Raw genomic sequence first — 16,657 nt, 5'->3', positions numbered from 1 at the left:
ATCGTATGATTAGCTACTGTTGAATGGGAACACGATCGATTGCATTATGCTGTCAATCACTGAGTGAAATATTTTCTTTTATCGTAAATTTCAGAGAAACAGTTGTTACAAGCCTGTATAAATTTCGGTGTGTGTCTCAGGAATGCTTTCATGTATTGAAAGCAAACTTTGTACATGAACTTGGGACTTTATAAATCACGTTAGTGACCGCACCAGAGCAAGCACACTTTTGCAGTTCCTCGGGAAATCCATTTTCTAGTGTTAGTTAATATCAATGCTAAGGCTGGGCAAAGAAATCGATTGAAAGATCAGAATCGATTTTTTTCATATTTATTTCTGCAAACATTGAACGTAAGATTAACGTTAATCTAGTCTTTTTCACTAGATGTCACCCTCTTTTTTTGCCTTGCGTGATGTTACCAGGCGAGTGTGTCATTCATTCATTCAGTGCTTAAGCCGAAAGTATACTAGGGACGTCCGCGTATGCGCGCCGTCCGCATGACGTCATTTTCGTCATCAAGAGGGTCCGCGACCGGCCGCGCGGACCGTCCGCGTGCAGCCCAAAATTTGAGACCGCGCGGACAGTGCGCGTACAGTCCGCGTACAACAGCGCATGCGCGTGAACATATTTAGACAGGGCACTCCACTATAAACAATTTATACAAAGGAAATAGACAGCATTTGCACACACACACTCGTTTTTCTTCTTTAACTTTTACTTCTTCCAAGAACAGAAAGCCCTGGAGCATGTTTGTTTGATTCCTGTTCTTTGTTGTCTTGTTGTTTGTTCTAAACTGTGTTTGCAATGGTGGATCAGTTACTTTTCTTCACCTATCCTAATGTTTTAATGTACTGTAAATGTCGCCAAATCAGTGCTGCCCTGACAGCCTGTTAGACTAATAATTTGAATAAGAAATCATTTGTATTGCGTATAGTGTCGAACGCGGCCATCCGCGTGTAGCCGCGGGGACTATACTCGGAAAGCTGCGCGGACGCGTGCGCGCGCGAGCCGGACGCGGACGCGGAAAAAAAGTATACCCGGGCCTTTAAAATGGCGGTTTCAGGTGCTTAATCGACGTTGATGCCACCTTCACATAAAAAGTCAGAGGTATGGAAGCATTTTAGATTTCGCAAGCAAGACGACGACGATAGTGTTGTGGCTTTTAATTTCTTTTTATTAATTAGTTAATAGTTGAATTGAGAATTGAGTATAAAAACCAACCCAGAGAACCAGAATCAAAATTGAACCGAGAATCGAAATTGAATCGATCCGATAGATTGTGAATCGAAATCGAATCGATCTGGAACATCTGAATCGATACCCAGCCCTAATCAATGCAATTGTTCATGTAAGTTCATTGTGCATTAACTTATGTTAACAGTTACAACTTTAGATTTATAGTCCAAGAAAATAGACTTACGTTGGAGACGATAACTCGCGTGATTGTTTACTTTGGAGTATTTACCTTTTGCATATTGTTAACATTTACTAATACACACTTACTGTACACACCAAAGGAAATGTAAAATCGTGAATCTGACCATTGGTGCTCTTTAACTAATGTTAAAACAAATACAACCTTATTGTAAAGTGTTAACATTTTTTTCTTTTGAGGACCCAAAAATATCTTTGTAAAAACACACACCTAAAAAAACTGAGAAAGTACACCTAAAATGTTTACTTTAAATGTAAAATAAAAATGATTGAAAACTAAACAATTAACATTTCAGAGATGAAGAGAATTGTTGCATAGGTTAACAGATGGACACAAGAGGAGCTATGAGAAAGTAACAGATGGAGGTGAAGTTGAAACCACTTCTCTTCAGATTACAGCATGCATACATACTATAACCATATTGTCTATAGTGAGCGAAAAAACGTATTTATAGTATCAGTCTGTAAATTAAAATGTGGCATCTGTGATATATGACAACAAATCTGCCATCTTTGGTCCCTAATGAGTTCAAGTATGCAACAAATTGAACAATTTAGGTAGTTTAGTAAGATCCCAACAAACATACAGTACACAGATACAGTATGGTTGGGGGGTGGGTCGACATTTATTTTGTCTGAAATCTCCGCTAGGAGACTCTAGAGAACCGTAATGCATTCTGGGTAATGCTATCACTGCCTCTGCGGTGCTTAAACTCAATTCTCTCGGGTTATTTGTGTCTGGACCACTATACCGTTTCAGCTGTTTTCCTGGCAGTGCCTCAGACGCTAATATGACTAAAGATACACAGTGAATATTATCATAAAGGATATAGACCTATTATTGACATGTCTAAAGTTTACAGACGATTATGAATTTAAGGTTAGCGTTTATCTGAATGTGTACGTGTAGGTACATTTCACATTCACATACTAGTTCACCTAAACATTTCAATTCTGTAATTAGCAGCATACTTACTTTTACGTCATGTCGTCCCCAGTATGTACGTTTTATAACCGCGAATGTGAGAAAATGACGAATAAATTAAGTCCATATGACACATAAGTTACACTATACTTCAAGTTTGGCTCTAAATGAAAAACAGGACACATTTTTAAAAGTCTTAATTTGTTAAAAATTGTCCCTCCGCAAGTTAAATGGCGCGTGGCGTTTATAAAAACGGTTTTGTTGTGTGTGCTTCACCCCACAACCATATATGGAAAAACAGGAATTAACGGCTAAAAGTGAAGGGAATTTTCTTATGAAGAAACATACGTGCGTGAATCCTGCTAGGAAAGTTGCATTTCCCGCGTTGTTGCGTTCCGAAATGTGTCTGGAAGGGAAATGTGCCATATGTTTAAAAGATAATGCGTCACTCACATGTACCTGGGGTGATGGACTTCATGGAGTGCTGCGCAGATCTATCGGTATGTGATATCATAGTACCGCGAGAGCGATGCGAACGACCAGTTATTGATTCGGTCTCGCGGTACTTTAATATTAAATTTACAAAACATTAATTTATATAACATTTTAATGCTTTGCATGTCAAAAGTTGTGTTTTTCTCAGAGGCAATGAAGATAAATATAGGTGAAAAGCTCGCAAAAGTAATTTATTTGCAATTTAAAGTTTTCTACATAAAATCATCCTGCATAATGTAAAGAACATTCTGTGAACATATCTTTAATATTGACTCAGTAAGGTCATGTCAAAGAGTGAAATTAAAAGTGAAATCAGTGAGTAAAATTAAACTTTAATGCTTTTATTCTCATAATGAAATGAGACTTTAGTCTGTCACATAGTGAGAGCATCATAGCAAATTTCTAAAGGTTTTAAGCGACAGTGCCTTAGTATTACAGGGCAAATGTCCTTCAAACAAACAAAACATTAAACTGTGACTATTCATAATATATATATATATGTATATATATATATATATATATATATATATATATATATATATATATATATATAGGCTATTCAAAAGGACACAATAATGATCAGGTGCTGTATAGTGTACGAGTCAGTTTTATTCTATTATTTAAAAACATCTTGTCACTATATCATCATCATATTTTTTACATTTTCAAATATTACAAAAATATTTCAATTATGCCAATTACAAATATGAGGCATTTTGGTAAAATATCACTTATTTTACTACTTTGATTTAAAGGGAAATACATTTATTGTAACAAAAAATAATCTTTGAACACAATCTAAAGGGCTTGTCTTTCTCAAAGCTTACACCCCTGACCTTTCAAAAACTAAAATGATTTCTTGTAGTTAGATATCATTTTCCTTGGCAATTTTAAATGCTACATTGTAACATCAAAGGACACTTAAATGCACAGTTTTTAACTGCAATACATTCATTTGGGCCAACAAACACAGGGATTTGGGTACCGATACCTTTTACATTTCATTTCTTCTCTAGTGTACCAAATACTGTCGTTGCCGATCATATTCATATTTAAAGATGACACGTGCACACATACACACACACACACACACACACACGCAAACACACACAATTTAGCAAGACTTCTCTGCTTCCAAACTACAAATAGGCATGTGAAGAAGTGCAGAATCTATCCACCACTAACCTTCGAAACACTTACTATTCCTTTTTAACCCAAAATCCCTTTCATAAACACCCATTCAAATATTATTACCACTATGTGACCGTGCTTTAGAGCTGGTTAGAAAAGGTTCTTGCCTTTAGGCGGCTTTAATTGCACAGAATTATTTACCAGTCATTCAGCATTAGGTCAGACTGAGAAGCCTGTACTCTCCTTAAAGGAAAAATAACAGCCAGAGGTTAACAGCTTAATATAAAAAAAATGGTTAGTTTTGACTTCTGGTTTGAGAGCAGCAAGTATTTAGTAAAAGGAGGAAAATGCTATACATGACAATAAACTTGTTTTGAGTTATGCACTGCATGGATACAAGATTCACTGACAGTAAGTAAATATACAAACCTAAAACGTTCTGCTTTGTTAATATGTAAAAAAATGCAAAAATACACTGTATTGTATGCCATAATCCTGCAATGAACAAAACAATACCACAGTAATGTAACAAATGCTTATTAACTGTATGTGACAAATATTGTACCACAGCCCAAAGTCCAGTACAGTCCCATATTACCATGAGATGAAAAATATTTGGACAAAATAAAATAAAAAACATCTTATCCTTCACGGTGTTAAAAAGTAAAAGTGTAAATATTGTTTTGGCAGAAATATAGCCCTTTTCCCCCTTAACTTATGCTGAGTTTTTCAAAAGTGGTCCAGTATATCAAAATAATTTTGCACTAATACAGTACAAATGTATAACAAGGGACGGGGAATGAACGATAAACACAAATACAGATATTTAAAGGGGCAAGACTGATTTTCATCATCTTTAGTTTTTTATCAATAAGCATCACATTAATTACTGATGCATTTATTCATTACATTAATTATGTTAATATTGACTATATTAATTTGAATGTAAAATACCTGATTAATGCTACTTATCATTTTCCAGTTAAATGTTATAGCATAACATTTATAAATGATTATTTTTTTGCTTATAAACCTCTACAAGGTTAATATATACCTACAACTTTGTTAAAATATAACCTGTAACATTCAACATTCACGTCATTTAACCCCTGACCTTTCGTGTTTGTAACTAAAAAAGGCACAATGGTTTAAAGGTACACTTGAAAGGTCTCGATTATTATCAGGGTTATCGGCTTAGTAACCATAAAAGGGACCTACGCTGAATACACTCCAAGAAAAATACAAACATTTTGCTTTTAGTAGAAAATAAGCAAAACAAGAGGATTCAAGATTAGTGACTGTAAAGTGTGCTAGTAGTAAAATCCTAGAAAAAGTGCTGCACATGTCATCAAAGGTGCGAAGCTTCCATTGGCTGTGTCAAGAAAGCGTTTTACTCTTCCTTGTCCCCACAAAGTGCCTTTTGTGTGAGGGCGGCACCGGAAGACGAAGTGCTTTGGCGGGGCGTTCGTAGTAAACTGGCGCTGAAGAAACCGATGAGAGCCAGGTTGAGGAGGACACCCAAAGCGAACGCCCCCAGGGTGCCCTGAAAAGAAGGCAAGGCCGACTGGGACGTGAGCCACTCTTTGCGAGACCTCATGTCAGCCAACACTGCCTCCATCTGGAAATAGGTGCCCACTACCGCACACACGTGAAACAGCTGGTGACTGTGACCTTGGAGAAGAATGAATGAAAAATGAGAGTCAAAGATACTGAAATGGAAGTCTTTTCATCTTTTATATATACAATGATGATGGAAATAAAAACAAAAACTCAGAAACCAATCAGCTGCCTACACGCTTAGCATTTTAGGACATTGCAGAAATGAAACATAAACTGTTTTAGATGTAGGCGGGTGAATGCATTGACCAAATTTTTCCAAAAGCAGCAATGCACGTTTCATTTGCAGATAAGCCGATCCCATAATGCAATGAAACAAGTGCATTAAAAATAAAAAAGTATGTTATTTTGTGTATTTGGTGTAATGCAATGTGTTTACAAAGTTTACGTTAAAAAACATTCTTTTGCACACGCCATACATTATTGTTGGTCCTCTATGCCCCGCCTTTTAATTTTTACAAAGCTTATCATTCTAAAAAAAAGTGTAGTGTGTGCTCTGATTGGCCAGCTATACTGTGCATTGCATTTTGACATTTTCATCTCATGCATTTGGCAGATTACCCAGTGCGACTTACAGTGCATTACAAGCTACACATTTTTATAAGTATGTGTTTTCCTGGGTTTGAACCCATTACCTATTGCACTGTTAATGCAATGCTTTACCATTGAGCTTTAAAGTAGCACATAGGTTAAATAAATACTTTAATTAAATACTTTAATTAAACTAAATATATATATATATGCATTAATGCTATTAATGCATAAATCTATTGATATCAGTTGTCAGTCAGGACTCCTGTGTGCTGCACATGAGATATTTTTTTACATATTTGTATGATGCCTTTGTAGAATAACGCAACCGTTAAATGAGTTTAATTAAAAGTCTGATGACGTACCAAAGTAGTCAAAGCGACCGGGAGCCAGTCTCTCGGGGAGGTGAGATGCAAAAAGGAAACATGTGAGAAATGCAAAGATCAAATGGTAACCATGGTTGGCCAGAGCTTCATTCGGACTACAGCTCCCCCAACAGCACGACAGCACCTAAAAACACAAATATAGTAGAAAGAAAGGAAATTGTTGAAGCAAAAACTGGTATCCAAAGTGCTCATGCCTACATAAACATACATGGGCACTTGCATGAGTCTTTTGTAAGTTTAATTTAGTGTGGATGCTAAACTTACTCTGTAGAAGAGTGGACAGCTGTCAAACAGAAAGGGAACGACGAATGCGCTCGTCCGCATGACTTTACTTCTCTGTGGACACTGCAACTCTACAAACCTGTTGTAAACACACAGGTAAAATATACACTCAAATTTGACCACTCTAAAGGATTCCCTGGGTCTTTACCGACCATTCATTCAATTGCATTAGACATATTCAATCTAGTTATTATTAAAAATTAGGACTGTCAAAAGATTAATTGCGATTAATCGAATACAAAATAAAAGTTTGTGTTTGCATAATATATTTGTGTGTGTGTGTGTGTGTGTGTGTGTGTATTGTTAGTAATAATTTTTTATATATATAATTATATATAAAATTTAATTATATATAATACAAAATATATCAAAATCTAAATAAATAAATAAATAAATATACAATATACAATTATTTACATATACAAAACAAGTACACACAGTGCACACACATATATTGTGCAAAAACAAACAATAAAAAACAAAAATGTAAAATGTTTTCTAACTAATTTATTGGATAATGTTTGTAGGGTCGCCAGTGACCTGAGGTTTAAAGGCACAATATGTAAGATTTTTGCATTAACATTTTTAAAAAATTACTAGCATAGACTTATATATTTTGTTTCCTTGAGTACTTACATTACCACAATTGTTTTCAACAATATTTAAATGCAGAGAATTTGAAGTTTTAAAAAGCACTTTAAATTTACATAACGCAACTTTAAACCATGAAAATGAATTCAGACTTAATTACAAATTATTAAATATGATATATTTCATGATTTTTCTTTTGTTATTGCAACTAAAATTAATTTATGGAAATTTTGCAGTGCTTGGGTTATTTTGGGTTTTTTTGCATATCTTTGATGACAAATAAAATGTCAGAACATAACAATGCTTGGTTTTTATGTTATTTATTTATTAATAAAATATTAGGAATGTTTTATAGGAATTTGGGCAATTCAGAAATCCAACCACATTAGATATACAGGCTGAGTATACCGAATATGTGATCATATTTGGAAAACATTTATTTAAAGGAATAGTTTAGTCAAAAGAAAACTACACTGTAAAAAAATTGCAGCTGGGTTGCCCGTAACTTACCGTAGATTTAAATTTATGTTTTTTCTGGCAACATTTGGTTCAAAGTTCAATGAACATTAAACATTTACAAGTCTTTGTCTTTACAGAGTAAAACTAAAAAAACAGCATTAAGCAAAACATTCTGGGAAACAAAATCTGAAGCAAAAACAGAAAAAGATTGATGATGATTTCTGGTTCCCAGAATGCTTTACATGAGGCTGTTATTGTATAGTTTTATTCTGTAAAGTTAAAACTTGCTAATATTTCAAATTAATTTAACTTTGAACAAACTCTTGCCAGTAAATAACATACATTTAAATCTACGGTAAATTACTGGCAACCCAGCTGCAATAACATTGTTATTTCTACGGAATTTTTTACAAAGAACACGCTGAAAACGCACTCTCGTAAACATTAATATTTTTCATCATCAGAAGGCCTTTATTAACCCCCTGGAGCCGTGTGGATTGCTTCTGTGAAGGATGGATGGATATTTTTGGGCTTTAAATCAGAAGCACCATTTACTACCATTATAAAGCTTGGAACAGCCAGAACATTTTCTAATATAACTGTGATTGTGTTTGTCTGATAAAAGATAATCATACACATCAAGGATGGCTTTAGGGTGAGGAAATGATGGGGTAAATTTCATTTTTGGCTGAATTATCCCTTTAAGCCTAAACAGTCTTAAAGCAGGGTTATACAGTAGAAACATTAAATTTAAGTCTAAAGCACAAGTTTTAAGGGAAACTTTTAACCCTCAGTATGTGCAACTTGCAATTCTTGCTTTATCAAGCGCAAGTAATTAATTAAATTAAAACAACCAATTACCTTTTTATTCAAAATAGTAATTTATTAAAATACCTGAAACCTTTTATGCATTCATCATACTGGCTGTTTGGTCAAGACAAATAAAGGTCTACGTGCCTATTAAAACTGTAATAAATGTGAGGCATTGTTCTGCATCAGGCTTTGAAGCGTGATTGAAATGACAGCAGCTTAGTGTGACTGCATTAGGCTTCCTTTAATTACAGGCTTTAGTAAATTACTCAATAGTCTTAATTGCACACTAAAGTGACTCTTACCTTGAGTAACAAGACATGCTGGTACAAAAGAGTGTGTTGCAGATGGCGATGGGCACGAAATACTGATGAAGCCAACTGTTAACCCAGCAGTCGGGCATTGCGTAAAAGCCGTAGGTGATGGCACAGCCTGAAAACAGTATGAATACGGTCATTACTGTCAGAACATGTTTTGTTGCTAGAAATTCATTAAATTACATTAATAAGCCAAACTTTCTTTTCATTTTGAGTATTAAAAATAAGCTTTACAGGCAGACTTGTTTAACGCTGACTTTAAAAATAGTTAAAGGATTAGTCCATTTTCTTAAAAAAAAAAAAATCCAGATATTTACTCACCACCATGTCATGCAAAATGTTGATGTCTTTCTTTGTTCAGTTGAGAAGAAATTAAGTTTTTTGATGAAAATATTACAGGATTTTTCTAATTTTAATGGACCCCAATGTCTTTGTGTCAGTTTATTGTTTAAAATGGTCCGCAAAAGTCCGTTTCATATATGTAACACGTGACCTTTCCACGTCATTACGCAATTACTTGAGGTTGCGCTGGCGCGTCACAGGACTGAAGATAGACGAGAAGTTATAGTTTAAAAGTGCATATGTTTTATTTTTCTTGCCAAAAATGACAATCGTTTCACTAGATAAAACCCTTATGCCTCGTTTGGGATTGTTTATAGTCCTTTGAAACTGTAATTTTAAACTGTTAAGTGTTGGGGTCCATTAAAGTCCATTAAAATATCCTGGAATGTTTTCCTCAAAAAACATACGTTTTTCTCGACTGAACAAAGAAAGACATCAACATTTTGGATGACATGGTGGTGAGTAAATTATCTGGATTTTTTTTAAGAAAATTGACTAATCCTTTAACCGTGGATCTAGTTGAAATTACTTTGCTGCTGTAACATGGCTGCAGGAGGCGCAATGATATTATGCCAGCTGCAGCCATGTTACAGCAGCAAAGTCCTTGATTATTATGCCAGTTTAAGAGTATAGTTTCTAGACATATCGACCTAAAAAATCCAAACTTTTAATTTTCCGTCGGCTTTAGTACACGATGTAACTACAGAAGAGTCAAGTTTAAATAGGAAAAATATTGAAACTCTTTGGTTATTTTTAGCGTGATGCTAATGGTCTAATCAGATTTAATGGATTATGCTAAGCTATGCTAAAAGTGGTACCGCCAGACCTGAAGATCAGCTGAATGGATTCCAAAACGGTACAAATTAAATATTTAACTCGGGAAAATGAGCTGGAAAATGAGCCTATTTTCAAAAAAAGTGCAGTGTCCCTTTAAACATGCCTGGGGTAGATTTCAAAAAATGAATGAATAACATTATTGGCCTAAAAGAGCTTGCAACAACACTTACTGCTCTAAAGGGAAAATACTAAAAAGCTTAAAATTTCATCTAGTATACATGATAGTTGCAGCAATAGCCAAATAAAAATACTGCAAGCATTTTCTTTTCAAATTGAAGGTTGAATTCTTTCCAGAATATGTTTCTCAAGAGAACCTTTAAACCTCTTTAATGTTTAAAAAGCTAAACTTAATGGAAGGTCAGGTGTTTCATATTATACTTTGGCTCTTCATGCTTAAGAGGTCTGAACAATGCATATAGTTCTTCAATCTTCACTTCTTTATCAGTGCAGACATTAAAGATTCTCACTGAAGCTTCTCTGTCCTTTAAAATCACACAATAAACTGCCTGCAGTGTGAAAGATGACTCATTTACTCAGAACTCACATTAATCGTACAAATACAAAATGTCTTTATTTTCTCCACCGGCCCCCTTAAGAAAATCTCATGAATGCTTTTTTATACAAATTATATATGTATGTTTTGAATCAACTCTATTTCTACTTGTAGAAATTAGTTTGAATTCTATGCGTATTGTTGGCTACAAATGTTTAAATGCTCTCTCTCACTGAAATCTTTCTGTTAGGAGAACACAAGGACTGTTGTGTGTTAGCAGCACAATATGTGTCTGCATGTCATAATATAAGAAAATCAATGTGACCTGACCTAATGTCTCCATTATATGTAGACGACATACAGTTTTTGTCATGCCAATAAAGCACACTTATCAACCCTCTGCTTTCAAACAAAATATCTTTATTTGTTCTCTTTTTATCACCTCTCAAATATGGGAAGGTTTCTTCAAAAATACAAAATTTTGAGCAAAAAGCTGATATAATTATATTTTTGCGAAAGATTTCTGATCAAAACATATACTGAGTTTGAACTGTTTGACGTGATGGGGTTGCATCTGGGTTTTATAAGTTGGGTAAGAGCGCCATCTGGTGAATAATAGCGGAAATATGAATTGCCAGAAAAACTCGTCTTTGGCAGGGATGCGTTTTCTCTTAACTAGTCGTCAATGGCGGGGAAAGAGTTATTGTGCAATGTGGGCAATTTAGCGGCATCTAGCGGTGAGACTGGGAATTACAACCAACGGCTCAGTCCACTCTCCCTTTTAAAACGCATAGTGAAGCTACGGTAGGCATCACAGGACAAACACGTCATCATCTGAGACAATGTAGTGACAAAAAATGCTTGTTTAAGCAACTTCCATGTAAGGGGATCTGCGGTGTACGGAGATAAAACGGCTCATTTTAGGGTCTTTATACAGCACTCATTATATAGTTATGTATATTATATTGCATTTTTGTTGCTGTAAAGGCATGTCTAGTTTAACATGAAGCCTGTTATTTATTATATCAATTGATCTGAGCGCAATAAATTTTCCGATAACACTATTCTATTTTACATACTACGTATTTAATTTGTGTTTTTTTCTGTCTTTCATGTAAAGCTGCTTTGAAACAATGCAACATTGTTAAAAACTATATAAATTATTTTGACTTGACAGAACTGTTTTTTCTTACATTTAAAATAGTCTGTAGGACCTTTATTCACTACAATTAACTCTTTCTATGCCATTGACGAGTTATCTCGTCAATTAAGAGAAAACATTTGCATAAAATAAACGTGTTCCTGATGAGGTTTTATGTCACATCTCTAATACCATGATTATCCACATTGCAAAAAATTATTCTCAAGAAAAAAAATTCTTAGTATTTTGTCTTGTTTTAGTAAAAATTTCTAAAAATTCTTAAATTAAGATGCTTTTTGTTGATGAGCAAAATGACCCAAGAAAATAAGTCTAGTTTTAGACCAAAAATATCAAATTTAAGTGATTTTGTGCATAAAACAAGCAAAAAATCTCCCAATGGGGTAAACAAATTTTTCTTGAATTTATCTTGAATTTAGTGTTTAAGAAAAATGTTCAAGATTTTTTAAATTTAATTTGAATTTAAGCTTATTAATTTAAGAATTTTTAGATATTTTTGCTGAAAACAAGACAAAAATACTAAGATTTTTTTTCTTGAAAATCATTTTTTGCAGTGCACTTAATGGCTTACCCACTTTATAAAAACTGAAGCAAAAAGTTATTTACTAATTTTAAACTCTGAAAAAAATATAGATAGAATGAAAAGTTTTTTGTCCCGTTTTGTTTGTTTGTTTGAAAGCAGAGGGTCTGTTCTTTCATTTGATATATTTGTATGTTTATATATTTTTAGAAGAAAATTTTCCTGGAAGGCATTTTGTGAAACTTTTGTGAAATCACAAAAATTGCTAGCGGTTAACTTTTTAAAAAATGGCTGGCGGGGAATGAGTTAATATTTAGTCCAACTGAAAGGTTCTGTGGATGTTACACGTTCTTATTAGAACCATAAGCCTGACAAAGAGCCTTTACTTTTAAAAGTGTACTGTTAATTCATTTTGTTCATGAGGATTAAACATCAATAATGAAATCACAGTAAGAGAACCGAATCGTACCAAGACTGTACAGGCTGAGCGCTGCGTAATCGAAGAAGTAACAGATGTGACAGGCATCTTGTGACATGGTGCTGAAGGTGTGAGCGCAGCAGGAGGTGAAGGGATACAGGCAGACCAAAAGCATGTAGACCAGCAGGGGCCAGGTGTAACTATCCGACAAAAAGTCCACAGTGCAGCACAGCAAGCAAAATCTCCACAAGTAATACCTGCGGGAGCACAGATCACAGACTTTAGACAGAGCAGGAATGCCAGTTATTAGACTTTTAGCTCTTTTTATGTCTTTAAATAAATCGTTTATCAAAATATTAAAAATTATCTCATAATTTACACACTCTCATACAATCCTAGACGTTTATGGCTTCCTTTATTCAGTTGAACACAATTTTATATTAAAATGCCGTTGTAATATTCTACTTATATTTGGGTAAACAAGGCGTTAAATCTCCTTAGTTGTTGTGTGTGTCATAATTAAACATGCATATGACAACTAGTCACAAGATGTGAGAACCAATAAGATTTGCTGTTATTGATGTTGATATTGACACACAAACTTGCATATTTACAATAATATGTGATGTACTGATCACCTAATATGCTTTTGCTTTAAAGGTGCAGTGTGCATATTTTAGCGGCATCTAGTGGTGAGGTTGCGAATTGCACCCCTCCCTTTTGAAGCACATAGAGAAGCTACGATAGCCTTCACAGGACAGACATGTCATCAGAAAACGTAGTGACAAATGTGCTCTGTAGAGCAGTTTGTCTGTTTAGGGCTACTGTAAAAAACATGGCGGCGCAAAATGGTGGCTTACATGTGGGGGGACCCGCAGTGTATGTAGATAAAACGGCTCATTCTAAGGTAATAAAAACAATACAGTTTATTATACAAGGTCTTTATACCCCACTGATAATATAGTTATCTATATTATATTGCATTGCTCTCAAAAGATCCTTCTAAAATGTACACACTGCACCTTTAAAAGACATTTGTGAACCTGGACATAAGAGTAAATTCTTTAAAAATGAGATTTGAAAAATAATCTTAAAGCTGAAAAAATTGCTTTTCATTGATGTATGATTTGTTAGGATAGGACATATTTGGCCAAGATACAACTATTTGAAAATCTGATATATGAGGGTGCAATATTTTTTTAGAAAATCGCCTTTAACTCTTTCCCTGCCATTGACAAGTTAACTCATCATTTATTATTAATATGGGTAGTTAACTAGTTGTAAATTTTTCTGGCAAACCGTATTTCCACTATTATCCACAAGATGGTGCTTTTATCCAACTTATAGACGGTTTTATCAGACAAACGTGCGGTGACGCGATTACGCGTCGGAACGTTACTTCCAGTTTCTGTTTGTTTAATGGTCTGGCTAGTTGCTAAACTGAACTCTTTAACAAATACCTCGTCGAAAATAACAAATGCTTTGGTTTTCTAGGTAATCTATGTGTTGCTTATTTTGCTTGTTATATAAATAAACTACTTTAAACTCAGCACAGTAAAACCTAAAAGTTAACTCAACTCAAACCATTTAGGTAAACCGGTTGCATTAGTTTTAAAACACATACATTTAAGTACTGTGAACTTAAACAAATTGAATTATATGCAGTTATGCACTTATATTTAAGTTCACACTACTTAAATATAAGTGCATAATTGCACATGACTCAAGTTCACAGTACTTAAAGGTGCAGTGTGTAATTTTTAGCGGCATCTAGAGGTGAGGTTGCGAATTGCAACCAACGGCTCAGTCCACTGCTCACCTCTTGATTTTGAAAGACATTAGAGAAGCTATGGTAGCCACCACCAAACAAACATGTTGTTGTTGGAGTCAACTAAGTAAAAAAGTTTGTCCGTTAAGGGCTTCTGTAGAAACATGGCTGCACAAAATGGCGGCTTCCATGTAAGGGGACCCTCTGTGTATGTAGATAAAAATGTCTCATTTTAAGGCTATAAACACATAACGGTTCATTATGAAATGTCTTTATACACCTCTGATAATTTAGTTTTGTATATTATTTTGCATTTCTGTCAAGAGATCCTTCCTAAAATTACACACTGCACCTTTAAATGTATGTGTTTTAAAACTTAAATGGTCTAATGCAACCGGTTTACTTAAATGGTTTGAGTTAAGTTAACTGTTAGGTTTTACAGTGAGTGTATGTTTTGAACATCGCTCTAAATCGGATTTCTATCAGAAGTCTTTCACAAAAATGCAATTATTTAAACTTTTTGCTAAATATTTGGTATTTTTAAAGAAACCTGCCCATATTTGAGAGGTGATAAGAAGAGAAAAAAATAAGGAAGTTTGAAACTTTTTTTTAAAGCAAAAGGTGTGTTTTCCATTTAATATATTGTGTGTTTATATATTTAAAGAAAAACTATTTCTGAAAGGCATTAAACCAGCCGCTGACTGGTAACTTTTTTTAAAAACGCTGGCGGGGAAAGAGTTAAAGTTGTCCAAATGAAGTCCTCAGCAACACATTACTAACCATAAATTCATTTTGGATATATTTACCGTAGGAAATTTACACATTATCTTCATGGATCATGATCTTGACTCATACAATGTATTGTTAGCTATTGCTACAAATATATCCGTGCTACTTAGAACTGGTTTTGTGTTCCAGGATCACATTTATCAACAAACTGGAGAAATTTTTATTACTTTAATGATAAATGTGCTTTTTAAAGGGGCCATGTCACAATATTTTTTTAAGTTGTCAAATAAATCTTTGGTGTCCCCAGAGCACATATGTGAAGTTTTAGCTTAAAATGCCCCACAGATAATTTATTATAACATGTTAAAATTGCCACTTTGTAGGTGTGTGCAAAAATGTGCCGTTTTGGGTGTGTCCTTTTAAATGCAAATGAGCGGTTTGTTGCCATTGAAACTCAATTGTGCTGTGAATTATTTTCTCTCTCTCTTTTTTCTGCACTAAATGGCAGTGCTGTAATTGGATAGTGCAGATTAAGGGGCGGTATTATTATAATAAGAGCTCCTTATGACATCATAAGGAGAGCCAAATTTCAATGACCTATTTTCTCATGTGCTTGCAGAAAATGGTTTACCAAAACTGTTACTGGGTTGATCTTTCTCACATTTTCTAGGTTGATAGAAGCACTGGAGAACCAATCATAGCGCTAAAACATGGAAATAGTCAGATTTTCATGCCATGGCCCCTTTAAAGCTTCGCCAAGTTGAGCCACAGATAAGATAACAAGATATCAACTGCAACGTAAAAATATGTACAGCTGAAGAAAAGAACTCATACACATTCGAGATGCCATACGTTTAAGTAAATAATGTACGAATTTTCATTTGTTGGTGAATTAATCCATTAAGAAGTGTTTTAGTGCAGTTGTAATGTCTTAGATCTGATTTTACCTTAAAACAACAAATGCATTATGAATTGTCAGTCAAAGTTTGTCAAAAGCTCATGTGCAGCCAGTTTTGGCATGCAAATGAGATCACACCAGGCGATTTACCAGGTTGGTAGAAAGTGAGTCCAGATATTCATGGTTTCATTGGTCATATGTAAACTGCTGAGGATGCAGTCCAGGGCCGAGCTCCGGGGATGTCGGTACCCAGATATGATATTATCTTCTTGAAACACCTGCAAGACACAGACATGGACATTTAGAAGACATGCAAACATCTGCATGGATAATGACAATATAAAACAAACACATGCCACGATGGCTTTTACCATTTACTTACTCTCATGATCTCCAAATCTTTCTTTTGTTCAAACCCAAAGGGACAAAAAGGATATACATTATAATAGTAGTAGTATATATAACATATATAGTATAAGACTTATAGCATATAGTCACATTATACTTTCATTGT

At 34.4% G+C, this 16,657-nt stretch overlaps 1 protein-coding gene and 1 long non-coding RNA gene across 3 annotated transcripts in view; both read right to left on the bottom strand.

Annotated features, from left to right (window-relative positions):
- The window catches only part of LOC129448656 (uncharacterized), a 45,499-nt gene extending 42,662 nt beyond the window's left edge, over positions 1-2,837 (bottom strand). The window contains exon 1 of the long non-coding RNA XR_012371628.1: positions 2,709-2,837. This is a non-coding gene — a long non-coding RNA (uncharacterized lncRNA). The remainder of the gene's footprint in view (positions 1-2,708) is intronic.
- Positions 2,838-3,444: 607 nt separating this feature from the next.
- Positions 3,445-16,657, bottom strand: part of paqr6 (progestin and adipoQ receptor family member VI) — a 36,190-nt gene continuing 22,977 nt past the window's right edge. The window contains exons 3-9 of one of the 2 annotated variants that reach the window (XM_055211206.2): positions 16,526-16,546; positions 16,294-16,421; positions 12,800-13,005; positions 8,968-9,094; positions 6,785-6,881; positions 6,500-6,644; positions 3,445-5,657 (exon numbers count right to left, since the gene is read on the bottom strand). In XM_055211206.2, coding sequence (XP_055067181.2) covers positions 5,377-5,657; positions 6,500-6,644; positions 6,785-6,881; positions 8,968-9,094; positions 12,800-13,005; positions 16,294-16,421; positions 16,526-16,546 — 1,005 coding nt within the window. In that variant the 3' untranslated portion in view covers positions 3,445-5,376. The remainder of the gene's footprint in view (positions 5,658-6,499; positions 6,645-6,784; positions 6,882-8,967; positions 9,095-12,799; positions 13,006-16,293; positions 16,422-16,525; positions 16,547-16,657) is intronic. The other variant, XM_055211207.2, reaches the window with a different exon arrangement.

Source organism: Misgurnus anguillicaudatus, chromosome 10 (genome assembly GCF_027580225.2).
Source record: "Misgurnus anguillicaudatus chromosome 10, ASM2758022v2, whole genome shotgun sequence".
NCBI lineage: Eukaryota > Metazoa > Chordata > Actinopteri > Cypriniformes > Cobitidae > Misgurnus > Misgurnus anguillicaudatus.
Note: the sequence above shows the minus strand (reverse complement) of the source record. Positions and strands in the feature narration are given on the sequence as shown.